The sequence below is a fragment of the Cantharellus anzutake genome (genome assembly GCF_015039405.1).
Source record: "Cantharellus anzutake strain C23 chromosome Unknown EI90scaffold_82, whole genome shotgun sequence".
NCBI classification, from domain to species: domain Eukaryota; kingdom Fungi; phylum Basidiomycota; class Agaricomycetes; order Cantharellales; family Hydnaceae; genus Cantharellus; species Cantharellus anzutake.
The window spans coordinates 299,941-325,913 of NW_024067032.1; the positions used below are offsets into that span (position 1 = coordinate 299,941).

A 25,973-nucleotide genomic window follows, 5' to 3' on the forward strand; every position below is an offset into this window, starting at 1 on the left:
AAGGAGTTCGGATTGGCTGCTTTTAGGGAGGCGGATATGCCAGTAGCGCTCGATCTAAGATGAACTCTCTATTGGTTACATGGACAGCGTAGACAAGAGTTCAAATCTCTGAAAGCGAATTCAAGACATCGAGCCAGGCGGATCATATCTACGTACAGCCCACCAGTGATACCGAACATAAACAGTAACAGCAAGGTCCATCTCCCTTGCACCACTTCCCGTGTGAAGATGTTTTCGCGGAGGCTTTGGGATATATATGTTTCCTTGGAACTGATGTTCATCAAGGCCTGGAAGCGAACTATCGAAAGTGCGTAGGAATTTGTATCGTACATAAGAAACTTGGCTTGGTGCAGACCCCCGTTCTTCGTCATTAAGAACAAGCAGTAGACAGTTTCATGTTTGAAGGAACCTGCCAGCGACTTGCTTGGCAATAGATAGCGGAAGAATCAGTTTCGTTTAATTGCGCTCATTTACTTCGATCGGTGATGCCGACGCTCCAGATCGATCATCGGACATTGACAAGAGCTTTAGCTTATCCGGTTTCAAATATGTAATTATCTTTGCAACGGAAGGTTCTGATTTCTGTTAGCCCTTAGCCCATCATCATGAGAAGCCCCTCGTGTACGCGCTGCGAAATCACGAGGTAGGCAGGTTACCAGCCTCTATTGGAATAGAGGGTGATAGGACATTTCTGCTTGACCGCGAGGAGGCTCTGCCAGTGAGCAAACCTGCGGCCCGTCTCTGACTGCTAAGGAGCCGGGTTGTGGTATACTTAGTCCGGTAGAATTCGAACCAACATCGGTAGTTCACATCGGCGCGCTTTCAACCCATTCTTCACCGACTCCCTCCAAGCCTTTCACTATACTGCTGACGGACCTCATTGGCTCGATTCTGTCCTGCTTGGCCACCTTTGCGGGGGTAGCACTCAGTTATGGTGCGTTTTCCGTCCGCTTCGTCCCGCCTGGCACAAAGCCACTGCAGGAGCAACGTTCCGACGCGTAACACCTTTCGCTGCCATAGTGCTATCTACGATTTATCTCCCGATTACCGTAACCTCGTTTGCTTATGGATTACGTGGACAAGTATGACGACGCTGCTGCTTCGCTCATGAACCTGAGTCCCGCTCGTCTTCGAAGACCACCCCAATGCCCTATATGCGTCAAAACACACGGCTTTGAGGGATGGGTTCTTCGTTTCAACAGAATTTCTTCCTGTTTCTTGGGATTCTGACCTGTGATGTTATGGTGTCCTGAACGATTCGCTAGGGTATTTACATGACTGGGTCCCCATATAGAGGCTTCACATGGCGGGGGATAGATCTGTGTCTCACCAGTGATGCGTTGCTGTCAAGCAGCAGCATGGTATTCTCGGGTTGGCGGTTTTCGCCTTTCTTGCCTGTTGTCACTGCAGCATCGGGGCGCTTGTTCATAACACACCCGCATGTCCTTTCAGGCTCGATTGCGAGGCATAAGTCGTTTCTCCCTTCCTTGATAGTCCTTAACTTGGGTCGAATGATTGGAAACAGGCTCCCTCCGAAGGAAAACATAACCCACAGTGGCGTCGCCTCCCGGTCTATCTCAGCAACCTTCTCACTTCATCCCTCCTGGTTTGCAGGCTCCTTCCATTCAAACGCTGTAGATGTTGGGGTCTTGCCAGAGGACATTCACTGACAATATTAATAAAAAAAAGGCATGCGTTAAGCCCCCGCCAATGCGACTGGCGCTGGAGGCCGAGTGGGATCCATATTTTATGACAACCATGCTGGACTCGTAATCCCTGGAAGAATGCGTCGTGGAATTGTGACGTCCCTCTCTGTACCCCCTCACCGAGCTGCAGAGTCCTGCACGTTTTGCCTCGATATTGGCCTCGTTTCCATCTCTGGGATTTAGGTACTAGGCGCTTTGCCGCGCACAGCTGAGAGGGCTGGACCAGACGATGTTGAGCGAGTTACCGAAATATCGATAAAGCGCTAATAAAGATCGCAGACCTAAGCTCGAAGCGATACCCCAAGGGGACATTAACGGGTGGCAAAGAATGGGACAAATCCCATCACAAGCTTTGCCTGCGATGCGATCATTTATTGCACCACTTACATGGAATTCTTTGGTGGTCTGACGCGGGTATGAAGCGCTAATTACAACAATAGTTCCAAAGCGAGCCTGTGAGTGACATCCCTCTATCCGCATTCCATATAACTGGTCCTTGTTTATTCGGCCATATAGCAAAAAAAAACTCGCTCCACACTAGATTTGGACTCATGCCTTGGTCAGCATGATGGCGAGAACGTAACACTATAGTACATATTAGGATACGCGAATACAGCATTTGCCAGCAAGAATCGTAATGTGTACCCTCTCACCTCACTCCCCCGACAATTGGTAACAATTGTGTTGACGGTTTAATGGACCGTGAACATACAGGCAAAAGTCCGAGGCGGTCTCCACTGGGACTGGGAGGCAACTTGAACTATGAGGATTGAATTTAACCCCGATGCTCACTACTCCTAGGGGGCTCTCCCCACGTTTAAGGGAAGATCGGAACAGTTTCAAATCGGTCATGGTAAACTACATTGCCTGTTCTAATAGAAGTTGCTTGAGCAGTCATCTCAGTTTCGTCAGAGAACAAGCTGCGAACCCGGAAAGGGAACGCTAGGGTAGTCGTCCTTTTTCTTGGACGAGAATCCGAAACGTCTGCCGGTCAAAAACCATAGAATGGCATTGATGGCCCCCCATGAAGCAAGAAGGGCAGCAGGGAATATCTGCTCAGCAGCAGTTGGATGATACCCATTGAACTGGCGGAAACGAACCACAGATATAGGGGCAATAACGACACAATAAGCTGAAATTTGAGAAGTCAGTCAGAACTAGGCGGAGCTTATGTGATGGTGATGATTGTACCCACCAATTGGATACCATCCCATGGCAATCGCGACTCGTTTAAGGTCGTAGTCAGCACCGGAAGATGCCTGACGTAGCCACTTGTATGCTACCGCACCATACGAGACAATGGAAACCAACACCGCTAGCCATTCCCAGGCATATTGGGTTGCTGCGAGTCCCCACTCAGTTTCGCAGGGCATTGAAGGTATCCCAGACTTACCATATCGTAACCTCTGGCGGCTGGTACCCTTACCAACACCGATCCAGCACCACAACCTGCGATACGGGATTAAATTACATATGGGATATCGTACGCATTTCTCACCCGGATTTACCATAATATGGATGAACAGTCGAAGCAGGAACCAGAATGATCATGATGATGAATATGATGATGAAGCAAATAGATCCTGCTGCAAAAACTTTTGCACCACTTTCGCCGAACCAGCTCCAATGGACCACTTGAAGGTACGTCAATATTGCAATGGCCATGGTAAACCACGCTAGCGATCGGTGGGTCTTTAGAAATCGACATGCGGTGAAAGATATGTCTACATACCCACGCCGTTACCCCCGATTTGCTTCAAGACCGCCTGGGTCGTACAGTACGAACCCTCGATGACTTCACCTGAGAGGGCCCACCTGATAGACAGAATATTCGATACCGCATAGCTGCAGAGGATCCAACGAGTGACAGCAAGTGTGAGTAGCCTTGTTCATATGGACGCGACAGGACTCACATCACATCTAGGAAAATAGCACACAAGAACAAGATTGAGATGGGCTGTAGCCAAGGCTCAGTGCTGGGGCCTGATGTGCTGTTCCTGCCACGATAGTTCTTGTACACTTGTCTCTGTTAGGAGTGATGAAGAAACGATAACGGATGTGCACGAGTGAATCCAACTCACCAGAGAGTGAACGAGGAGGGAAGACGCCAGAATGAAAGACAGTACACCAGCTTCAGATATAAGCTTCAGGGAATGTCAAACAACAAGTGCGCATTCGATAAAAAGATCTCACAAGAAGGCCAGCACGCAAGTTAAAGTTGTCCTTAAAGCCGGAGGTATCATGCTTCGAACATTTACTAGTCATCCTGTTTGCTGACGGGGGGAGCGTAAAATTTTGAGAGGAATGACTGCTCTTTCATATGCAGAGTCAGGTACATTGTACCGCCATCTTGATGATCAAAAAAGAGAGAAGAGCTTTGTGACGACCCAGCTGCGCATCGCCATTTGACATTCTGATTTGATTTTGTCGGCGCCCAGGCAGTGCGCAACCCAATCGCGTAACAGATCCCCAGATATAGCACTTCAAATAAGCGGGAAAGGTTATTTGAAATCTGGTGGGGCCAGGAGCACATGCACAACATCTTGGCACTTCGAGCACGTCGTCAGTCCAGCCTGCAGAGCAGCAGTAGAGGGCATATATCGGTGTGTGATGAAGGAAATTCGGAAGCACTGACAACCGGTGGATGCTGGATGTGTTTGCATGATGATACAGAAGCGCCGTCACTTCCCCATATTCAACCCACAATCACCAAGTGGAGTTGGTGCACTAGCGCTAGGCACTGCACTGGTATCTCCGGATAAGCATCTGCCGCGCTCAAGCATACACAGATGACCCCGATGGGCCACTCAGAGCGAATGCTAACGAATATTCAGGATCGCCATCCAATAAAGTCTTATCAAGCATTGCCAAGTGCACACACAAGGTATGCACACGCGAAAACATGGCTGCCTACTGACAGAAAAAATTCAGGAGAGCCCTCGCATCCAAGTTATGACATTAGACGCTTCACTTGGGAGCATTGCAGCATGCTTCAACACCACAGTAATAGACCTAAGTCTACTTTTCTGATCAAGAACAAATCGTATTGCAGATGTTTTCGCGGCGGTAAGCAACGTCCAGTCGCCGCATGGAGTAAATATATTTGGGCCAAAACTTCTATTGACAGGATGTCACTTGGTACCCCTTGTCGCGTTGGCCCTTCACGCCCGCATCGGGATTCCACGGAAGCAGCACCGGATGATCGAACGGCAGACGAAGCTTATAATGCGGCTCTTTGCCACCCATTACCTGGCGCCCTAGGAAGATCACCTCGAGCTCTGCGATCTTGAATGAGTCATTCGCACGGAAGAAGCAAGTCATCCGCACAATATCATCTCACGGCTGTGCTAGTGTACCTAGTACCTCAACCAGGCTGATATCGTGGTAGACTCTACAGCTCGATGAAGATGAAGACGAGGAGGAGGGTTGTTGTTGTTTATTCTGGATATTTATCCTGCAAACTTTAGGCTGCTCGTGAGAGCGCCGAGGGCAGGGGTTGGAACAAATACACGAAAATAAAGTGAGAAAATAATAATCTAAGTCCGATTCGAGTGCTCTCATGCGTTCTGACGAGGTTAACGCCGAATGCTGCTCCACTTTTGAGTTGTCGCGTTGGAGGAGGGGGGTTGCAAGGCCGGAGGAACGTAGTAATGCTTTCGATCTTCCAGGGATTACGTGTCAACCTCCCGCCCTTACTGATTTTGGAACATATTCGCCTTGAAACTTGGCCATGCAGCCATGCTATGTGTAAAACATTGGGAGGTGCTCATATTGTATTCTAATGCAAGAACGCACTCCCATATGCCCATATGCGGCCATGTAGGCGGAAGAGTTCAGATTCGACAGCTAGTGTCAAATATTCATACTCAACCTTGGAATGAGTCACTATAATAATAGAGGGAAAGATCGACCGGACGATTACAAAACATAATATACATGGGTGACAACATAGCGGTTCCTTATTGAACCACAAATTCAAGAATGAAGCCCCCGGAATATATGCGAGCATGTAATCTCCAATGGGGACTCTTAACCATAATGAGTGTTACTTCTGGGGGGCTCTGCATAGGTCGGCGGGATTGGAATCGTTTCAATTGCTCCACCATCGATGGGAGCCGCTTGAGCGATCATCTCAAATTCCTCAGGAGAACCAAGCTTCAAGTTCGAGGTGCTGCTGGGGGAGGTGCTCTCTTTGTTGGAGAATCCGAAACGTCTACCAGTCGAATACCACAGAATGGCATTGATGGCTCCCCATGAAGCTATAAGGGCAGAAGGGAATATCTCACCAGCAGTGGTTGATTGATGACCACTGAACTGGCGGAAACGAACCGCAGATAGAGGTGCAACGACGACACAATAAGCTGGAGTATGATAAGTCAGTTAGGGGCAGAACTTATGTAATGGTTGTATTCACCGATAGGATACCATCCCATGGCAATCGCATCCCGTTTGAGGTCGTAGTTGGCATCAATAGATGCCTGGTGTAGCCACTTGTACGCTACCGCACCATATGCGACAATGGAAACTAGTATCGCTAGCCACTCCGAGGCATATTGGGTTGCTGCGAATCCGGGCCTCAGTTTCGCAGGGCATCATGGCAGCAAAGGTATCCAAGACTTACTGAATCGTAACTTCTGGCGGCTGGCACCGCTGCCATTACGGATCCAGCACCACGGCCTAGGACTCAAAGGTTAAATCATATGTGGGATATTAGATGTAATTCTCACCCAGCTTCACCGTAATATGGATGGAAAATCGAAGCGGGAATCGCAATAATCAAGATGATGAATACGGTAATGAAGCAAATGGATCCCGTTGCAAAAATCTTTGCTCCCCTTTCGCCGACCCAGCTCCAATGGACCACTTGAAGGTACGTCAATATTGCAATGGCCATGGTAAACCACGCTAGTGATCGGTGGGTCATTGGAAGTTCGACATTTGGTGAAAGATACATCTACATACCGACGCCGTTACCCCCAATCTGCTTTAAGGCCGCCTGTGCTGTACAGTATGGACCCTCGACGACTTCTCCTGTGAAGGCCCACCTGACGGACAGAATATTTCCTACCCCACCGCTGCAGAGGATCCAACGAATGACAGCGAGTGTGAGTGGCCCTGTTCATAGTGTTGCGACAAGGACTCACATCACATCGATGAAAATAGCACACAAAAACAATACTGAGATAGGTTGTATCCAAGGCTCGGCGCTAGAGTTTGGTGTGCTGTCCCTGCCACGATAGTTCTTGTATGCTTGTCGCTGTCGGAGGCGATAAAGAAACTATAAATGGTGTGCATGAGTAGATCCAACTGTCAAGGGCTCACCAGAGAGTAAAAAAGGAGGGAAGATGCTAGGACGAAAGACAATAGGCCAACCTCTGATACAAGCTTCAAAGAATGTCAAATAGCAAGCATGCACTTGATGGAAGGAGCTCACAACAAGGCCAGCACGCAAGTTGAAGTTGTTGTGGAAGCAGGAATCATCATGCTTCGAACAAGACATCCTGCGCGCTGATGAAAGGGGGAGAGCAGAATTTCTATAGGAATGACCGCTTTTTCATGCTTATGTGTTAGGCACATCGTGCCACCATCTTGATGACCAAAATAGAAAAGAGACGCGGAAAGAGCTTTTAGTGAGCACCGCCATTTGACGTTCTGAATTGAGTTTGTAGGCCCAAGCAGTGCACAATGCAACTGCCTTGACAGATCTTCGGGTGCAAACACTCGAGATTAAGCGCGAGAGATTATTTGAAATTTGGTGGATGCAAACACGTCATCAGTTTGGCCAGCAGTGGAAGGCATGTGTTGCAAAAAGTAATTCACAAACTGGTGGATGTTGCGCTGCGTGGAGACACAGAAGCGCTGTCAAGCACCATAACAAGTTTATACTAATAGAGGTTGTTAACCTACATGTAACATGAGTCATCCGTTAGTATTACGGCATAACCGTAACAGGCAGATGTCCGAGTCGATCAATTAATGGCCTCAAGACACGTGATTTGATTGAGGTATTACATAATCAGGCCATTTATGGAAACGATCTTAAACCAATTGATCTTTGGAACTTTCCGTAATGCGCACCATCCCTAATCTGGATGGAGGTGGAGGTGGTCAGCCAACCACACTGTCTCCATCATCCCGTGTCTCTTCTTGACCTTTGTCAGTCTCAGCAAACCTGCGGTACATATTTGACTAAGGTACAATTGGCACCAACGCCATCGACGCTTTAAGCTCCACCCACCTCATCTGCCCTTTATGCCTGCGCGGTTGATGGACCCTGTTGGCCTGGTTCTGGCCTGCTTGATGGGGGCAGCATTTCTTGGTGCGTTTTATAATCACTTTTAACCTACCTTGCACAATCCAGGGCTCCCTAATCCTCCAGTGCCTTTCCTCGGTAGGAACGTATGCTGTCTTATTCTGTTGGAGCCTCTGCATTTCCCCCAGGGGCGGCGTACCTTGGTTCCTACGCATAACATCTTTCGCCGCTCTAGCCTTATCCACCGCTCATGTCACAACCAGCTTCATGTGTTTGTGGCCTTTTGTGGATTACTTGGAGGAGTATGGCGACGTTGCCGCATCGTACTTGAATTTGACCACGACAGATCAACTCTCATGGTCGTCATTTACTTTACCGCACGCTCCCAATCCCTCGAAATACACGACTCTGAGAGATGTGATCTTTCTATTGACGGTAAAGATTTTCCCGCTGTTCTCCCGCTGTTCCCCGCATTTCTAACCTACCCCAAACGATTCATTAGGGTATTTTACATGACACTGTTTTCATATGGAGGCTTCACATGGCCTGGGATAAGTCATACCTCATCTGTGCCCCCTCAACGATCCTGGCAACGACGACCAGCTGTAAGACAACCTCCTGGTATTCTTAGGTCGCTCGCTTTATCTGCTTCCTTCTTTGTCACCGCAGTAATAGGGTTCTTTGCCATAACGCATCCTCCAAGTCTGGCTTCTGTACTGACAGTTCAGGATCGATTGCGAAACGTAAGTTGTACCCTCCTCCTCAGTCCCGGCTGCTTAACTCCCATTCTTCGAATTGGGAATACGGCCTCCACCCCCCAGTGGCGCTGTCTCTCGCTCTATCTCTGCATAGTCAACAACACCATGACTCCATCACTGCTAGTTTACAAACTACTTCAACTAAAAAGCGAGATGACCGCCTCGGCTGGGAGCAATAACACTAGTTCCAGCGAGGAGAACAAAGTGCCTTCTGCCGTCCCCAAAACTCAATCAGTGGCAACATCATCGATGAAGTTATCCACGCCGTCGGTATCTCCTTCCCCGGCTGCCGGTGGCAAAACATCGGCGACTCTCCCCCGAACCGAACTCCAAATTCAGGAGGCCCGTAGAGAAACTGCAAGATTCTTGAACGGAACCATTTATACAGTCATCATCTGCACCGTCATTTTCATGGGTATCTTACTTCCCGGAAGTTTTGTCAGCGCCCTTCAGCCTAATTTCAAGATCTGGCATATGACTTTACTGGCTCAGGTTACGGTAAGCTGGGTTCCATCTTCATTTCTCTTTTTAGAGGGTGTTTCGTCAATATTATGGATATTTCTGGACGTTCCTGGAATCGTATGCGCCTTGGCTAATTTTGCGTTCCTCGTCCACTCCTTGTTTAGGGTCTATTTCCGGTGTTACTCACGATCAATTCGTGTTACCTGAAATCAAATATGCGGGCTTCTTTGTAACCCCTTCCGAACATGGCCCGAAAAAAATTTTTTCCTTCAACATCGATAACCTCCATCGTCCTTTCTTTTCTCTGCCGCGAAAGTTCACCTGCCCGTCTTATCAACTTTGTGTTGTCTATTCTGAACATCTCTCTCTCCGTGCATTCCATTCCTCCCTAAGTTCCGCCTACATTTTCTCCCACTTCTGTCAACCTTCGATTCTTTGCTGTGCCTATTGCTTGCCACCCAGCGTTGGAATACCCAAACATACAGGCGATGATTGAGGCTAGCCGTGTCAACAACCCGCCAATGTTACTTGATTTAGGAATTACCTACACTACGGGCTACTACCGGGGTTGAGTAGATGGCGCTTACCTTCCTTTCTGTTCATGCGAGGTTGCTCTTCCCCTGCAAGTTCTTTGTGTTGGTCATGTCCTTGCTGTGTTGTAGCGGAGTTTGCTGATCCCGTTCATAATGCCCGTTTTCATGTATGCAGACATTCTCACAAGTGTTCCAGTTGTGGGAATCCGTGTTGGGTGGGGCTCGTGAATCAAAGGAACCACGTACTTGTTGTTCTTTTGTTATAATTGGACTGAGAGGTGGATTTCGCCATACACACCTTTCACTTTTAATCGGACAGATTCTCACAGAAACGCAGTAAATGGTTCACAAATCTGGGTCATGCATAATGCTCAAGCTGGCCGCAGTTTTTTGTGGAGTTTCTTCAGATTTGTCCATTGAATTATGTACATACTTTGCATGATCGACAACGACGCCTCTTCCATTCAGTGGAGATGGCCAAATTCCCAGCTACTCTTCTCCGTGCCTGCATAACGACAGAGCGCTAGTTATATATCGACCAGTGACCAATTTCGCTTGGCGTCCTTATATATGGCCGCCAAACAGATGGAAGGCATAACAGTTGCGGCAGGCGGTACTTTTACCTATTACCAACCGTTTCTTGAGATGTACATCACACGCTGCTCTGAAATTTAGCACGATGGGCAAGCTAGTGCAGTCAGCGTGACGAGAGGCTGGTGAGCCCGAAAAAACTGATGGCTGCACTCTTAGTGGTGACAATCCAGCTGTGATTTAGTAACTCGCAGCCTTGTTAGGGTGCAGATGCAGAACACCTAATGACCCCGATCGTCCAAATGCGAGGACTCCTGAAGACGACATCAATCCTCTTACATGTAATTAACTTCTAGTTATGAATACCTTCAACGTGATCAAAGCTAGGAAGATTCGTCCCATCGGTGCCCTGAGCCCAGTAAATTGCAAGCATTTGGTCGGCGGATTGCAAAAACCAGTGCTTGCGATTTAGGGCACCGATATGTATGATGGACCTTTCTTTCGATCACGTTGAAGGTATTCATACAAGGCGCCCAAGATCGTCCTCGCATTCGGAAGATTAGGGTCAGTCATCTGCGCCTGCTGATAAAATAATCTCGGTGAGCAGATCTTGTGAGTGCTCAGTTCACAAAAGTAGAACTAAATGTTATTAGTGTACCCCGCGAATGATGAGCGCTATTATAGCAAAATACACGAACTCTCAGCCAGTAAACGAGTAAGCGCGTACAAAAGATAGACCTCACCTCAGTTCATGAAAGTAGAACTGAGGAGAGCAAGAAAAAGTCGCATCCAGTGGCCGCTTTTAAGCCTACAACGACGTCTATCAACAGGAAAGTCGAGAAAGGAATTGTGGGCAATCATCGGCGGCTGTGGGTCCGTGCGCCCATAAACTGTGGGACGTCGATATTCCGCTACTCCGTAGCAAATTTGGGACCACACTGTGCAGGATCTTCTTTTCCCATATGACAATATGACAATATATTCGGATCACTCCGCTATAAATCGAGTCTTCTGTACACGCAAAATTATCTTCAACTGGAGATGCTCGATTTGGGAACCTCTTACCAATGACCGTCTACATGTGTTAACTCGATTGCACTCGGAATCTCATACAAGCGCCCTCATGAAGCTTTGAGGAGTCATTTGGTGTGGGTACTGAGATGCTCCGCTGCCTGAGTCCGACCTTCATAAGCAAATGGAGAGCTTCTTCCCTGCCTGCATACACGTGGTCGTTTTCCTAATACCCCCACCCTCACCGCGCGTCTTCTCGAATCTTCGCCTCTCTGCTCCGTAGTCGTTGCCACCTCCCCCACCATTCCTAATAAATATCGAGGATTTTGACGCGATCGGATATCTCGACGGCCTGATCTTATCACCAGAACGCTCATTTTTTTTAACAAAAGTGTCTTCTCGTTCTCAGATTGGGGTTGCACCATACCCTATATCCAGCTACGGACTTCTCAGCAACGCCAAAAATGTTATCATTCGTGCTGTTGTGCATGCGCTTCGCTCGGACACATGAAATATTCCCATTTTGGGCACTACACCCGCTACGTAACTTTGGGGTTACGATGATGTTCCCTTCGTCCCCTCAAATTCGATAGACTCTGAGACATAGTGATCCAAGCCAATTTCGGGCATTCCCGTGCTTGCTGGCTGGCTAGGATCAGCGATTGTATGTCTGGGCTAGTATTGGTTGTTTCGATGTGCGACATGCATGCTCCAGAGGGGTTAATATCGTTGGTGTTGACGAGGGCGCTACCTGCTTACACAAAACATCCAACCACGCCGATATCTACATAAACGAATGCACTGATACTGCCCCATTGGATTTTAACACATTTTCCACTGTTGATTACTCTGTTGCACCGGTGTTTCCATACTTTGCTAACAAGACTCGCAGGAAGGTGAATACATGCAAACCCGCTTTTCAACCTCGCCGACAGAGTTGGTTCCTCTTCTTGTAGCGACTTCCTAGAGCGATACCTGTGTGACCCCGGAGTGTCTTCGAAGCTCTGAGCCTGGTTGCCATGCGTGATTCGGCTATTCCTTGTCATTGTAATGTTGAAGCTTGTCTGACAAGAGTTGGTACAGCGGAACCTCTGAAGGACAAATCTCATTGCTTTAAAACCCAGCAAAGCGAGCAAGCGATTCCAAGGCTATCAGCATTGCTGCATTGGGATGAATGTCCTTCAACACAGAGCTATATATCGTCACTCGACTATTCGAGCAAAGGTTTACGGCTAGCTCAAAATCCTGAAGTTGTTTGATGCAAAAGGCCATCGGCGATCCTGGGAACTTCGTGCCAGTAGGAAGAACACTATTCAAAAGAGTTAGAGATAGAGCTAGTTTTGCGCGGGATGATCAGACTTTACTTGTGAAAGTGAATGGGTTCTCCAGGCCAGGGCGGCCGATCACCCACAATTCTTTACATGCTAAACACGCCATAGTGGGGGATTCCCAATCGCCATTGTGAATATGTACCACTTTAGCACCCTTCCAGTCGGCTCACGCAGAGCTTTCGCTACCGCTGGTTATTAATTCGGCGGTTGACTTATGTGCTCGATCCTCCCACCTTCCCACACATCCGTTGCTGTGCGGGGAGGTGTGGTATCATCTGATTTGGTCGCTGCGCTGTACTGCTGAATCTCATCCCTACTCAGTGCCGAGCCCATGCTCAATGGCCTTCGTTGGATTTTAGGTTATTAAATCGTCCCAAACCGTCAGGCCTCTGACTCGTGCAAAAGCTGGCTCATGACAACGGGATATCAGGACACCCACACCTTGCGACAGCGCACCAAATAGGAGCGGACAAACCGCTTTGCCACAAGGGATCTGGTGTCTGCATTATATATGGCAAATGGCCTTAATGCAAACTAGTACCTGAACTAGTACAGTGCCCCTCCCGCGAGTTGATATTTACATTCGCTGACTGACAGCAATCCCGGCCCAGTCAGGTAGGAGAGTGTGCGTGCTTTTGGTGGACATTATCAGTCCATGTCCTTGGTAGGGCCTTACGTAGAGTCCGCCACTTGGAACTGTGATAGGAACTGGTGCACATCGGATTATTGATTATGAACAGTATGGTTGGGCTATGCTCAGGAGAAGTTACGCAGAACCTTGCGTCCTCTTCTTCTTGTAACATGAATTGATCATAAGTAACACTGGAAGCACTCCCTAAATGAAAGAAAGACAAGAAATGCATTAGCAGAAATTCATGCCGTTTCGAAATGTCCATATGCACTGACAAAATACCCTCGAAGAGGAAGAGAAAAACCAACTCACCGTTAGCTGAGCCAGTAAACTCATATACCAAATCGCTTTTTCAGGCATAACGATAATGAAAAAACTTCCTAGAGACAGGATAATGACGAAAAGGGCTGAGTAAGAGATAACGATAAGAATGGCTCCATTCAGGTCTTTTTCAGTTTCCCTACGGGCTTCTTGCATTTGGAGATCGGTTCCTGTGGGGATTACTGACGTTGTGTCACGGGTAGCGTCACTGCTCGAAGTCGAGGTGCTTGCTATCTCGCTCTTCAGTTGGAGGAGTTTGTGTACTGTCAGCGATGGTGTAAGAATGTTGTTGAACGCGCCGGTATAGATCGCAATGCAATGCCACTGTAGGGGGGAATATTTCCAAAGCCAATAATGGTACAGTGGAAGCTGAGTAAAGAATAGCCTGAGGGAATGATATAACATACGTTTCGAAGCCGAGCCTGGACTGACATCATGGGGACCGGACTCTGTGGGCTCCTTACGGCTGCGTACGATAGTGCTGCAATGGCCAAAAAAGAAAGCAGTTTTGAAATTGCCAACCTGAGAATACTAGGAGGCTATCTCACCACCGCTCGCCAGCAACAGTATCACTGAGGGGATACAGATAAGGTATGTCCTGTTCCACGCCACATGAAGCCTCCATATGAGAACAAAGTCATGCAAAACAACCTGATAAATCGGTTAGGGTACCACAACATGTGTCAAAAATGGGAATAGACATCAGTGAGAAAGTTTCTACCGTTGAAATAAAGATCACGTCCCCCAAAATTATGTATACCGACTCTTTGTGAGCAGGGGGTAAAGCAGCCGTCAACCACGAGAAAGATTCGGGCTGGTCCACCGTAGTCAAATTCAGGTACGAAGCAGCGACATCACCATACTGCTCCAAATAATCCATAAAAGGCCATAAACAAAGAAAGTTAATCACGACATGGGTTGTAGCTAGTGCAACTGCAGCAAAAGATGTTATGCGTAGGAATCGAGGGACAGTGCTGTTCCCGCTGGAAATCCAGAGACTCCAACAGAAAAGAGCGACGTACGCCCCTACGGAGGAAAGGCGCTTGATCAGAAAGTCCCTGGATTTGTGCGAAAGCAGGATGGAAACGAGTGGAAAACGCACCATAAAGTGCTGCCTCCATCAAGCAGGCCAGAATCGGGCCAACGGGGTCCATCGGGCTCGAAGAGAGTTGGCGGAGATTGGGTTTAAGGCGTCGATGGGATTCGAAGTTGGTATTGTACCTGGATTTATGTCACAACCCAGTCCTGATCAGAGATATACCGCAGACCTGCTCTCGCTGGTAGAGCCTCAGGTGGCAGTCAAGAAGAAACTCTCGTGGTGATAGATTGACAAGACACCTATCGCCAAAGAGCCTTCCAAGTTCCTGCACGTCGCCTAAATGTCCATGAGACTGGAATGACCTAATAACCGGAAATGAAGGGGAGAATGTTATCTAGAGTGCCCGACGGAACTGATCTCAGTCGCCGGCTTCAGGGTAATAACTTTTCGGCGGAGCGGCCATCACGCTCCCATGTGGTGGATGGATGAATTCATGTTAAAGTACGTATTTGTGCCTATCGGCATATGCCGTACTATCATTGACATGGGTGAGATTTTCGGACAATTCTGCTAAGTACATGACGACTATATAAACAGCCAGACCTCCTTGACCGATGAGAAAGAAGAGCAAAACACAGAGCAAAACAAAACACTCACATCAAAAAACATCAAGGCGTACATGAGGGGATCGTCAATACAGGATGTGGGTTTTTTGGTTGGTGTAGGGGATCCTCGTGGCGCACTGTACGAGAGGTAGCGCGTGCCAGCGACAAAACACATGACTCCGTGGATGAGATTTCGCGAGCACCCAACCCATATGGGGAGTATCCCCAGATGTCCCCCTTCTGAATCCCTTTGGAAACACTAATAGTTAATCCGATCGTTGGATATTTACGTGATGGGCAAAAAAGGTTAGGGTATCGACAGAAGGCAAGGGTGGGGTCAGCCGAAGTGACGGCCTCACCATCATCTCTCCTTGGCCGCCAACCGAGGGTCTACCAGCAAGCAAACCTACAGTGTCCCTGGCAACTGGGCTGTGGTGTATCTTTCTCGTCGTTCACAGCTACTTTACCCCCTGCTCCGAATAAGTTGGAATACTCAACTTTCAGCGGTAGAGGCATTTGCATTGACTTCTTTCCCATTTCTGACATATATTGCGGTGTCCCAAACATGACTCTGTTCTCATATTGTCCGAAAAAATACAAATCTGTATCAATACATTATAACTCAATGCAACACAATACAACGGCCAAAACGGATCGGTGGCAATGCAAGTCTTGCGTTGATTACTTGATGTTGCAACAGCCACCCAGCGTTGCAACGGGATCATTGAGTTTAAATGCATTGCAACGTGACCACAGGGCAATAGCCCAAAAGAAATGTAGATATTCTACTCCTTCAGGGATTCGAACAGACAACCCTGCATACTAGGGGATATGAATACCTATTACACATACCCATTATATTGAAACAGCTATACAGTCTATAGTAACACAGTGCAATCCTACCACTCGGCCAGCGAGCCCAGGCATATGAGGTAGACCCTCAGGTTTTATATGAATGTCTATTCAATGATCAAGTACCCCAACGAAGTGCCTATAATTGTATTGTAGCGGAGTCACCCGAACTATTATTATATTGCTCCCGACTCATTATCTGTGCACATTGCTGGCTGCTGTCCAGAGGGGTGTCAAGACTGTTTCCCATGGTCTAGCCACACTTTACATAGCTGGATAGCCCCATTGAATAGCTTCCAGAATATAATTGACCAATAAATTATGCGAAATTGGCTGTCCAACTCACTGTCCGTGCGCAATGCTGGCCACTGTCCAGAGGGGTGTCAGGACTGTTTCCCACGGTGTCCACGCACTTTACACCAATGGATAGCCCATCTGAATAGCTTCCAAAATATATAATTTGGGACTAAATTGACAAGTAAATTATTGAGAAAAACGCAAAATACTTTTTCAGACGCGAGTCTTTGGGATAACTCAATCATGCTGACCACTGTCTAAAGGGGTGTCAGGACTGTTTCCCACGCGCTTTACATCGATGAATAGCCCATTTGAATAGCTATAATTTGGGACTAGTAAATTATTGAGAAAAGTACATTCTGGACTGCAAGTGAGCCGCTGAAGTGCCATATTTGGATCATCGCATTTACAGCAGACCTTCCCCTCAGAACTAACGGAATAATCGTTGGATAATCTAAATATACAATGAGTAGAAATAAAGAGCAAGTAACTGAAGCAATAAGTAATGCGCGAGAACTGAGGGAAAATGAAACTAATTCAAATGTTTAAATATAGTATGCGGCCATCACGGATAAGTCCGAAATAGCCAAAAGAGACGCGTGACTTGTTCCCACAAGTCACATGGCCTAACCGAGTAATCCGGTCAGCCCAAACCTTCCAGCAATGTCTGGAAGGGGTCGCACTAGTGCCTAAAGGCACTGTATGCGCTGCCCTCCAACAAGGACTCTTGTCTGAGTCTGACTGAGCTCACACTACATAGTCTTTCTTTTCTAAATGCCGACATTATTAACTCAGCTGTAGTTGACACTATACAAATTACTATTATGATCTAATGGTTAAGGTCCATGTATATACAAAGGAATGAATCGAGGGAAATCTACCTAAGGTAACTCCTGTGCGGACTTGCACGCTTAGTAAAATCCTCACATGCGTCCCGGATATCTCCGGTGACTACAGATATTGCAAACCCGGACTAAAAATATTTATGTAGCACATCGGTTGTTTATTGGCATGCAAGTATAAGTGCCATTTATGCCATGTGAAGTCCCATTGTAACAGTGCGCCCAAGCATTGAGATGTGTTGCAATGCATTGCAACGCGTCGCAACGAATATCACGTGACGTTGCGGATTTGTAACTTTTCCGACAATGGAATAGGTCATGCCGCATCTACCATCCCCTCAGTGTTACTGTCGCTGTCGAGTATTTGTAGGATAATCTCGTAGTATTCTCAAGTCGACCATTTTTTGTCACCGCAGCATGAGGGTACAAGTCCAACGTCCATGGTTACATTTCGGGCCCAATTAAGAAACGTATGTTCTCCCCCTTATTATCTATAAATCCGAATACTCACATATCACATCTCCCACTTCCACAAGTGGCATTGATTCATATCTGCACATTCAATAGCCTTTTTCATCGTTGTTAATTTACAAACTCCTTCAACTGAGGCGCGAGATGGTTAGCACCTCAGGTCGGAGCAGCGACACAAGTCCCAGCAGTGAAAACGAGGTGCCTTCCACTATTGCCAAAACTCGATTAGCAGTAACATCGCAGACGAAGCCACCTCCCCCGGGCACCCGTGGTGGGTACAACGCCAGAATGCTCCACCCGGACTAATCTCCAAGTTCAAGAAGCCCGTAGAGAAACTGCAAGATTCCCGAATGGAAACATTTTATCGTCATCCTCTACTCAGTCGTCTTGGCCACTATCCCGTTTCCTGGAAGTTTTATCATCACCCTCAGGCCTGAATCCATGATTTGGCATATGAGTTATACTGGCTCAGGTAACCGCGAGTTCTACCTTTGGACAATTTTGAAAAGGCACAAATTCCTCATTCATCTTTTTTGTAGGGTGCGTTTCCACGTAACCCCTTTGGGAAAATTCTTTTGCCCTGCCCGACCTACCAGTTGCCCACCCCCCATGTATCCATTCGATTTATATCTCCGTGTGCTCCTTTCGTCGTCATCGATCCTTTCATCAAAGTGCTTATTTTCTTTACTAAGCATCTTCTCTCTATTGGAGTTGGGTCAAATCCTGTGGCGATGGGTTTGATGCTGATGATGATCCCCTAATATAATAGCTCAATGTGTATCTCCAGCCCCTACAACTCTAAGCTAGGGGCTCCGCAACGGATCCTGCACCCCAAGGATATTGTGAATATTCGATCCCCAATGGAAGCCGGTGGGAGCCAGATTTTGGGACAAGTGTACTCATTGTGGATTGAACTGCGCGCTCAATAATCGGTCCAGCCCGTAGTGAGGTTTATGCGCCTCTGAAGACGAGTGTAACATGATCTCCATCGCATCTTGCGACCCTGCAGACCCCTGCTTCGCCAAGAAAGTTTGCGACCGTAATGTGCGCATTGGCCAACAGGCGGCGAGTCTGAGGATGCATTGGAAGCCGTGGAGGGGACGCCTATCATCGTCAGGTGATGTTCAATTATGGGACACGCTGAGTCGAGAGTCGAGAGTCGGATCGGAGGTGCAAGCGGTGGGCGTTAAATGAGCGAGTGACCAAATAACAATGGAAGTGAAATGCCAGGGATGAGAACGAAGAGCGTCGCCGCAGCACTCCAAGACTGACTGGGACTTTGGTGGGACATTAATGACTATGAGGACAACGTGTAAGGCAAAGGTATGAGATGCTCGACAATATTGATGACCGCTGTTGTTTCGTCTTCGTTTACATTTCGTGGGTCATCATTGCATGGTGTTGTCCAGCATCTCATACCTTTTCCTTACACGTTGTGTTCATAGCCATTGATGTTCCGCCACAGTCCCAGTCAGTCTTGAAGTGCTGTGGCGAACAGGCATGTCCAAGGAACACTACTGAATGGAGATGGTGGCGGTGCCTGTGGCCTCTCGTGACCGAAGTCAGTGTCAGCTTCGGCGCGAGCTGGATTTCTTTGTTCTCATTGTATGCCTCGATCGCCAACACAGAATACAAGTGGTACTTCGGATGGGCAACACGATGGGTTTGTTCACAAAATAGCCATCAAATTGTCCCGCGCAATAAACTCCATCAACCCCAATGACCTCTTTGCGAAACGAGTCATTGACATTGCGAAGAATAACGCTAATGATGCCCAGAAGTTCCTTTCTGGTAAGTATATACAGCTCTCTACCGTGGCAGCTTTACCAATGCATGTGCTGTGGAGCGGCGCGTGGTTTTGGAAATTTCAAGGAACAGTTCTTACTGGACCTTCACTCGGAAATTACCAGCCACGATAGGCAGGAGAAGGCAGGCCATATAGTCGTTCCGCCTGAGGGTATGATGGTTGAGGATAGTGATATCCTGGAGCCCGAGCCTATCAGGAAAGGTGGTCTGCAGCGCAGCGATGCTGTATGTTTGCATAGCATTAAATACATGGTGCTTACCTAACTATACAAGCTAGCGACACACGTTTAAAACTCCTGCAAAGCCATTAGAACCACCAACCCCGAGGCAGTCACTCCTGGGACTAGACAAACTAGCTGTCGAGAAGCGCAAAGTGAACGCCGAAGAAATCAGCAGAAAGAAGCAGAAGTTGGGTGAAAGCGACTCTTCAGACAAGGGGCTGTTCAAAGGTTGGTCTTCCGTAGTGACAACTCGCGATACTGACTTTCTGGATAAACAGTCCCAACACTTCCTGCATCGAAGTCCAATCTCCGTGAGCGTGTTCAAGATACACCTTCTCACCATGGTGGGTTATCTGAGGCCGCTCGCCAGAAGCTTGAAGAGCGACGAAGGACGAGGGGCCAAGTACATGGTACGAATCGTTTGCTAAACCTAATGTTGCTTAGACTGAACATCTTGCAGGCGATAGTGGATTGTCATCCCACTCCCACAAGGAGCCTGGTCCTGATGCTCCACGCGGTCTTGGCGACTTTAAGCAAAGATCCAATCGTGCCGAACGGGAACGTGATCGACGGGCTTGGGATGCACCAACTCCCACTCCTGTTAGGAATGGGCGAGATGCTCCGAGTGTCCGCGTCCCCAATGTTGCATGGGATTCTACACCAAGAATCGGTAGCATGGATGGTGGCGACAGCGGCTGGGGTGGCGCACGGGATCGTAAATGGGATGCTCCCACTCCCAGAGTCTCGCGAGGCGATGGTGATGAAGAGGATAACGTCTCCTTCACCGCTGGACGAGAATGGGAAGAAGAGCAGGTTAAACTTGACCGGGATTGGTATATGGGAAGCGAGGGAGGAACACTTGTCAGTGTTACGGCTCCACGCACATGTGCGATTTTGACTGAGTACCCTACATAGGCTGGGGACGAGGAACACAACCCACTTGCCCAATACGACGACTTGGAAGCTATTAGGCAGGCCGAGTTCCAAACGAAAAGAGTGGTGCGTCTGCACATTCCCATTCTTGTGATGGTCATAGTTACATTGTTGCAGAAACGAATATCAGCCCGACAAGCGCAATATGTATGTTGATCCGTAAATGCTTCGTGACCTTGCTTACTAGGATTAACCAGAACGCTGATAACGATTTGTGGGAAGCAAATCGAATGCTAACATCGGGAGTTGCTCAACGTGCTGAAGTTGACCTTGACTTTGAAGACGAATCTGAAGCCGCAGTTCATGTCATTGTTCACGATTTAAAACCGCCATTCCTCGATGGGCGCACTGTTTATACTAAACAACTCGAGCCCATCAATCCCATTCGCGATCCAACATCTGATTTAGCGGTCTTTGCCAAGAAGGGAAGTGCATTGGTGAAGGAGAAGCGTGAGCAGGCCGAGCGGCAAAAGGCAGCTGCCAAGTTAGCCTCTTTAGGCGGGACCGCCCTCGGAAACATCATGGGCGTGAAGGATGAAGATGCTGATGCAGAAGCTGAAGGTGTGTTCCTTGTCTTATTGTTTTTCCCAAGTACACTGCACAGCAATTCACGAAGTCTCTTTTACTCTGTCTCCCCATAGGAGGCAGGGATGGCAATGCAGAAGGCAACTACAGGGGCGAGTCGAAGTTTGCGTCTCACCTTAAAACTTCGGCATCGACATCGGCACATACGAGATCGAAGACTCTCAAAGAGCAGAGGGAGTATCTCCCTGCTTTTGCCTGTCGTGAGGATCTTATGCGCACCATTAGAGACAGTCAAGGTAAGAGACCTACGCGCTCATTTCCCAGCCCAGTCTGATCGTGCTCCAGTTATTGTGGTGGTGGGAGAGACAGGATCAGGGAAGACTACCCAGTTAGCTCAGTTTTTGTACGAAGACGGCTATTGTCAGTATGGTATTGTTGGCTGCACCCAGCCCCGGCGTGTCGCTGCCATGTCAGTTGCGAAGCGAGTCAGTGAAGAAATGGAGGTAAAGTTGAGGTTTGGCTGTCACTATGAAGCCGTCTGACGAATAATGTAGGTGAAGCTCGGGACTACTGTCGGATACGCCATCCGATTCGAGGATGTGACCACCGAGTCAACTGTTATCAAATGTAAAGCTTTCTCTCTTCATTAATTCTTTGCTCATCGGGCTCTTCGTAAAGACATGACCGACGGCGTACTGTTACGAGAGTCACTAAATGAAGGCGACCTTGACCGCTACAGTGTCATTATCTTAGATGAAGCTCACGAACGATCACTAAGCACTGATGTGCTCATGGGACTACTGAAAAAGAGTCAGCCCGATAAACCCATGCTTTTCAACACGATACTTATTTCCCCCTGTACAGTTCTTTTACGCCGACGGGATCTGAAGCTCGTCGTGACATCGGCCACCATGAACGCAGAAAAATTTTCTTCTTTCTACGGAAATGCACCCATATTCACCATTCCTGGTCGCACGTTTCCTGTGGAGATTTTCCACAGCAAAAGTCCTTGCGAAGACTATGTGGACAGTGCTGTCAAACAAGTCCTTCAAATTCATCTTTCGCTCCCCCCTGGAGATATCCTAGTCTTCATGACTGGCCAAGAAGACATCGAGGTTACATGCCAAGTCATACAAGGTATATCCCATTTTTTTACCCTTGTCTCACCTCCGCTGAGAACATCATCGTTCAGAGCGGTTGTCACAACTTGATGATCCTGCTCCACTCGCCGTATTACCCATTTATTCTCAGATGCCAGCAGACTTGCAAGCTAAGATCTTTGAGGCTACTCCCGATGGTCGTCGCAAGGTTATTGTTGCCACGAACATCGCTGAAACATCTCTCACTGGTATGTGGTGCATGCCCTCTCCGACGCGTATGCAGCTCAGCGTCATGGCTCAACAGTGGATGGGATCCTATATGTCGTTGATTCCGGCTATTCTAAATTAAAAGTGTACAATCCAAAAGTGGGGATGGATGCTTTGCAGATCACTCCAATCAGTCGAGCGAATGCTAATCAACGCACCGGTCGTGCCGGCCGAACGGGCAGTGGGTGAGTGCCTCGTGCTCATACCCTTCATTGGCACACTAACAATCCGCTTTTATCCTAGCTTCTGTTACCGACTCTACACCGAGATGGCCTTCCAGAACGAAATGTTTGAAACTAATATTCCTGAGATCCAGCGCACAAATTTGGCGAACACTGTGTTGCTGCTGAAGTCTTTGGGGGTAAAGAATTTGCTAGAATTTGATTTTATGGATCCTCCTCCACAGGTTTGCGTTGTGCTAGTGTTCTTTTATTTCGAATACCCACAAGCTCTACAGGCAAATATCCTCAACTCCATGTACCAACTTTGGGTTTTGGGAGCGTTATCAAACACAGGGGACCTTACACCGATCGGCCGGAAGATGTCCGAGTTTCCAATGGAGCCATCGATGGCCAAAATGCTCATCGTATCAGTCGAATACAAGTGTTCAGCGGAGATGCTGACCATTGTTAGCATGCTGAGCGTGCCAAGTGTATTTTATCGTCCCAAGGAACGCGTTGAAGATGCTGATGCTGCGCGAGAGAAGTTTTCGGTTAATGAAAGTGATCATTTGACCTTGCTTAATGTCTTCGGTCAATGGAGATCGCACGGGTATGTAAGGTCGATTTTCAAATTGCGACCAACCCACTAATAACCGATTTATGTTTTGCCCCAGGTATCGGGATGATTGGTCTCTGCGCCACTTCCTTCATCCCAAGCTTTTGAGAAAGGCTCGAGAAGTCCGCCAACAACTTGAAGACATCATGAATTTTCAAAAAATGGTCATAGTATCAGCTGGCACGGATTTTGATATCGTGAGGTTTGTCTTGTTTATTCGCCTTAAGCAGAGTGGATTTTGATGATTTGTGTGTGCAGAAAGGCTATCTGCGCTGGCTACTTTCATCAAGCGGCCAAGGTCAAAGGCATTGGAGAATTCGTCAATATCAGGACAGGGTGCGTCTCCCTTGCCCGTTGCCTCAAAAGTATTCAGTGTTTAGTCTCTGCTCTTTTTTTAGTGTCCCGACGCATTTACATCCCACCAGTGCTCTATATGGCCTCGGCTGTACGTGATTCTCCGTGTCAGTAGGCAGGAAGATCTCATCTTATCATTCAGATACTCCCACATATGTGATTTACCATGAATTGATCATGACCTCTAAAGAGTGTGTGTTGTTCTCCACACTTGTGTCTGGACTTATTCACCTCTTTGTAGATACATGACTCAAGTGACCGCCGTTGACGCATACTGGCTTGGTATGTTTGCCAGTCACTTTCGCCGGCGCAAATAAAATGCTGACCATTTCTCCAGCCGAACTCGGATCCGTCTTTTACTCTGTCAAAGAGAAGAACTTTGACGGCCGAGCCCGGAGAAACAAAGACCGGGAATTCTCCAAGAAAGCGGAGCTGGAAATGGAAATGGCACGACAAAGAGACGAGTGAGTGCAGCCATTTATCCAATACCTTGCGCTCATCATTGGTTATTCAGATTGGCTGCTAAAGAGGAGGAAGAGAAACTCGCTGCAAAGGCAGCCAGGCCAGCTTCAAAAGTAGCTGTGCCAGGGACACCTCGCACAATTGGAGTTGGAGCTGGTTCTCGCGTTGTGCAGACGCCTAGAAGACGCCTTGGTATTTAAGAATATTCTTGTAAATTTGTAACCTTATAGAGTGGACATTAGCCTCTTCAACAATGTCTGTGCACGTGATGAGATCAATGCTGTCAGATTAATTGGTCGTCGTTGCCTTCGGCTTCTCCGCTTTGAGACCAAGAAGCTTGCTGGATCAGCTGCAGGCGGTCTCAGGATTTTGCTGACCTGCACATGGTAAAGCAGCGAGATGGCGTCCGCTGTGTTTCACGGTCGAACCACAGAGCCACTTCAACTCGGTCGAAAGTTGACGAAGGACGGAGAGCGCCACATGCAGACCTCCTCGCCGCTGGAATCGCTTGCTAGACAGTCGTCTCTAAAGGCGAGTAAGGATAAAGCCGCCATTTTGAGGCCACTCGATGTCCCACATTCGCAACGATTACCTGGACAACTTTCCATCGTTGTGGATAATGGTCGAGACGCGCTGGACCCGTCCCGACTTGGTGCGAAACCCCGCTCTGCCCATCTAGTGGCTCGCGGCGATTTACTTTTCACCCCTCCCAGTCCTTTGATTCACTCACAATTCCGCAATTCGACAGCCACTGATATTCACGACTCCCACGATATGACTATGTCTCGCCCTGGGCCTCCCTCATACACGTCTAGGACGTCTGTTTCAAGTCAATATAGCAATGAAGGGGATGATCCCTACGAATTTGCGGGAATCACCGATAGATTCGGCGAGCTTGATGACACTGGAAGCCCCATAAGCCCAACTTCGCATGGAGCCATAATGTCTTCATCCTTTGGAATAGGGAACGCCGTTGCACGGAAGGATCGTCCATATAGTGATGCGTCATCTATTCTTCCCAAGTCAATTCGGGGGTCACAGCACGCCCGCCACACTGATCACTCTCAACATAACGCATCGTTAGAAGCCTTCCCTTCTGGGCTTGATGCCTCACCTACACTCCCACGTTACGTGGCTCCTGTTTCATCTTTCCACTCTCACTCTCCACAAGTTCCCAAACCTAAAATCTCTTCTCCCTCACCAGCTGCGAACAGTGATCTGGGCTCAGCCAAATTATCTAGCACCCACTCCACCCATCCAAGTGAGAGCTCAGTTAGTATCACCACAACATCGGATCTTTTTTCATTCCGGGCATTCGAGAGCCAGTCCAGCGAGAGAGCGACTGTGGAGTCGAATATTGTTCCGGTCACCCAGCAGCCATCTCTGCCTTCATCGACTCAGCCTTCAAATGCCATCGGGCGGTCCCCTAGCTACTACGGCTCTGGAGGAAAGCACAACTACTCTAGGCCACTGCGTCTAGCGGACGACTCTCAGCCTCCATCTGTGCCGACCATAAAGATCAGCGGGGAAAGCGTTCATACCATTAATTCATCATATGATTATAGAAACGCAGCAGCAACCTCCGAACTTGGGAATATCCCAATAGGTTCGACCACTCCTACCCTCAGCCGCCCGAAGACGAATCCTGCTGTCCCGCCTTCCACCACAGCCAGCTTAAGAAGTTCAAAAGTGGCAGCACACCCTGAAGAACTCAGCATAACTTCCCCTGCCACATACCGGCTTGTGATGGAGAACTGGGCGAAGGATGAAAATGGACGACCAATAATACGCGAAGGATCGGTTCAATTACAGGCTCCGTACCAACACTCAGCCGATCCCCGCCGACCTACAATATCAGCTTTACAGTACCACCCTAACGGACCCA

General features: G+C 48.1%; 7 protein-coding genes across 7 annotated transcripts; 3 read left to right on the forward strand and 4 right to left on the reverse strand.

The window, feature by feature from the left end:
- Positions 1-2,400: 2,400 nt before the first annotated feature.
- On the reverse strand, positions 2,401-4,089 carry EI90DRAFT_2606981 (uncharacterized protein). The gene is made up of 8 exons (XM_039053317.1): positions 3,900-4,089; positions 3,788-3,850; positions 3,620-3,732; positions 3,439-3,551; positions 3,205-3,382; positions 3,100-3,155; positions 2,902-3,048; positions 2,401-2,838 (listed from the first exon to the last, which is right to left on the reverse strand). The coding sequence occupies exons 1-8, from the start codon at positions 3,969-3,971 to the stop codon at positions 2,615-2,617; spliced, it is 966 nt and encodes a 321-aa protein (XP_038910417.1). The 5' UTR covers positions 3,972-4,089; the 3' UTR covers positions 2,401-2,614.
- Positions 4,090-5,575: 1,486 nt separating this feature from the next.
- Positions 5,576-7,585, reverse strand: EI90DRAFT_3080787 (uncharacterized protein). The gene is made up of 8 exons (XM_039061910.1): positions 7,141-7,585; positions 7,029-7,091; positions 6,851-6,963; positions 6,669-6,781; positions 6,434-6,611; positions 6,328-6,383; positions 6,121-6,267; positions 5,576-6,067 (listed from the first exon to the last, which is right to left on the reverse strand). Exons 1-8 carry the CDS (start codon positions 7,204-7,206, stop codon positions 5,736-5,738), a joined length of 1,068 nt encoding a protein of 355 aa, XP_038910418.1. The 5' UTR covers positions 7,207-7,585; the 3' UTR covers positions 5,576-5,735.
- A 176-nt stretch (positions 7,586-7,761) lies between these two features.
- EI90DRAFT_2607704 (uncharacterized protein) lies at positions 7,762-9,056 on the forward strand. The gene is made up of 5 exons (XM_039053318.1): positions 7,762-8,025; positions 8,102-8,394; positions 8,462-8,564; positions 8,629-8,702; positions 8,842-9,056. The coding sequence occupies exons 1-5, from the start codon at positions 7,959-7,961 to the stop codon at positions 8,860-8,862; spliced, it is 558 nt and encodes a 185-aa protein (XP_038910419.1). The 5' UTR covers positions 7,762-7,958; the 3' UTR covers positions 8,863-9,056.
- Positions 8,823-9,751, forward strand: EI90DRAFT_3131977 (uncharacterized protein; the record flags this gene model as incomplete). Its single annotated transcript, XM_039064443.1, has 3 exons — positions 8,823-9,215; positions 9,250-9,520; positions 9,573-9,751. The coding sequence occupies 3 exons, from the start codon at positions 8,823-8,825 to the stop codon at positions 9,749-9,751; spliced, it is 843 nt and encodes a 280-aa protein (XP_038910420.1).
- Positions 9,752-13,020: 3,269 nt separating this feature from the next.
- Positions 13,021-14,397, reverse strand: EI90DRAFT_3080792 (uncharacterized protein). Its single transcript, XM_039061911.1, has 4 exons — positions 14,086-14,397; positions 13,945-14,018; positions 13,529-13,861; positions 13,021-13,420 (listed from the first exon to the last, which is right to left on the reverse strand). The coding sequence occupies exons 2-4, from the start codon at positions 13,972-13,974 to the stop codon at positions 13,352-13,354; spliced, it is 432 nt and encodes a 143-aa protein (XP_038910421.1). The 5' UTR covers positions 13,975-14,018; positions 14,086-14,397; the 3' UTR covers positions 13,021-13,351.
- Positions 14,008-15,100, reverse strand: EI90DRAFT_2607921 (uncharacterized protein). The gene is made up of 4 exons (XM_039053319.1): positions 14,806-15,100; positions 14,640-14,758; positions 14,259-14,563; positions 14,008-14,188 (listed from the first exon to the last, which is right to left on the reverse strand). The coding sequence occupies exons 2-4, from the start codon at positions 14,689-14,691 to the stop codon at positions 14,069-14,071; spliced, it is 477 nt and encodes a 158-aa protein (XP_038910422.1). The 5' UTR covers positions 14,692-14,758; positions 14,806-15,100; the 3' UTR covers positions 14,008-14,068.
- A 4,150-nt stretch (positions 15,101-19,250) lies between these two features.
- On the forward strand, positions 19,251-24,288 carry EI90DRAFT_2939146 (pre-mRNA splicing factor; the record flags this gene model as incomplete). Its single annotated transcript, XM_039055223.1, has 24 exons — positions 19,251-19,434; positions 19,490-19,674; positions 19,727-19,898; positions 19,949-20,080; positions 20,131-20,531; positions 20,586-20,669; positions 20,721-20,750; positions 20,801-21,164; positions 21,245-21,424; positions 21,474-21,631; positions 21,683-21,755; positions 21,807-21,938; positions 21,993-22,265; positions 22,321-22,476; positions 22,533-22,680; positions 22,739-22,901; positions 22,953-23,266; positions 23,331-23,474; positions 23,531-23,608; positions 23,671-23,717; positions 23,769-23,817; positions 23,868-23,908; positions 23,964-24,090; positions 24,141-24,288. 24 exons carry the CDS (start codon positions 19,251-19,253, stop codon positions 24,286-24,288), a joined length of 3,783 nt encoding a protein of 1,260 aa, XP_038910423.1.
- Between the last annotated feature and the right edge of the window lie 1,685 nt (positions 24,289-25,973).

Bases quoted from the DNA above. Each gene is read 5' to 3' on its own strand.
- EI90DRAFT_2606981 (XM_039053317.1), bottom strand. From the start codon at position 3,971: ATGACTAGTAAATGTTCGAAGCATGATACCTCCGGCTTTAAGGACAAC. The intron at 3,733-3,787 runs GTGAGTTGGATT...CACTCCTAACAG, and splicing joins CCCTCCTCGTTCACTCTCTG to AGACAAGTGTACAAGAACTA. The intron at 2,839-2,901 runs GTGGGTACAATC...CTCAAATTTCAG, and splicing joins CATGGGATGGTATCCAATTG to CTTATTGTGTCGTTATTGCC.
- EI90DRAFT_3080787 (XM_039061910.1), bottom strand. From the start codon at position 7,206: ATGTCTTGTTCGAAGCATGATGATTCCTGCTTCCACAACAACTTCAAC. The intron at 6,782-6,850 runs GTGAGTCCTTGT...GATCCTCTGCAG, and splicing joins GCTATTTTCATCGATGTGAT to CGGTGGGGTAGGAAATATTC. The intron at 6,612-6,668 runs GTATGTAGATGT...ACCGATCACTAG, and splicing joins GATTGGGGGTAACGGCGTCG to CGTGGTTTACCATGGCCATT.
- EI90DRAFT_2607704 (XM_039053318.1), top strand. From the start codon at position 7,959: ATGCCTGCGCGGTTGATGGACCCTGTTGGCCTGGTTCTGGCCTGCTTG. The intron at 8,395-8,461 runs GTAAAGATTTTC...ACGATTCATTAG, and splicing joins ATGTGATCTTTCTATTGACG to GGTATTTTACATGACACTGT. The intron at 8,703-8,841 runs GTAAGTTGTACC...CATCACTGCTAG, and splicing joins TTCAGGATCGATTGCGAAAC to TTTACAAACTACTTCAACTA.
- EI90DRAFT_3080792 (XM_039061911.1), bottom strand. From the start codon at position 13,974: ATGATGTCAGTCCAGGCTCGGCTTCGAAAC. The intron at 13,862-13,944 runs GTATGTTATATC...TCCCCCCTACAG, and splicing joins TCCAGGCTCGGCTTCGAAAC to TGGCATTGCATTGCGATCTA. The intron at 13,421-13,528 runs GTGAGTTGGTTT...TCTTTCATTTAG, and splicing joins GTTTACTGGCTCAGCTAACG to GGAGTGCTTCCAGTGTTACT.
- EI90DRAFT_2607921 (XM_039053319.1), bottom strand. From the start codon at position 14,691: ATGGACCCCGTTGGCCCGATTCTGGCCTGCTTGATGGAGGCAGCACTT. The intron at 14,564-14,639 runs GTGCGTTTTCCA...TTTCCTCCGTAG, and splicing joins GATGGAGGCAGCACTTTATG to GGGCGTACGTCGCTCTTTTC. The intron at 14,189-14,258 runs GTAGAAACTTTC...CCGATTTATCAG, and splicing joins ACGTGATCTTTATTTCAACG to GTTGTTTTGCATGACTTTGT.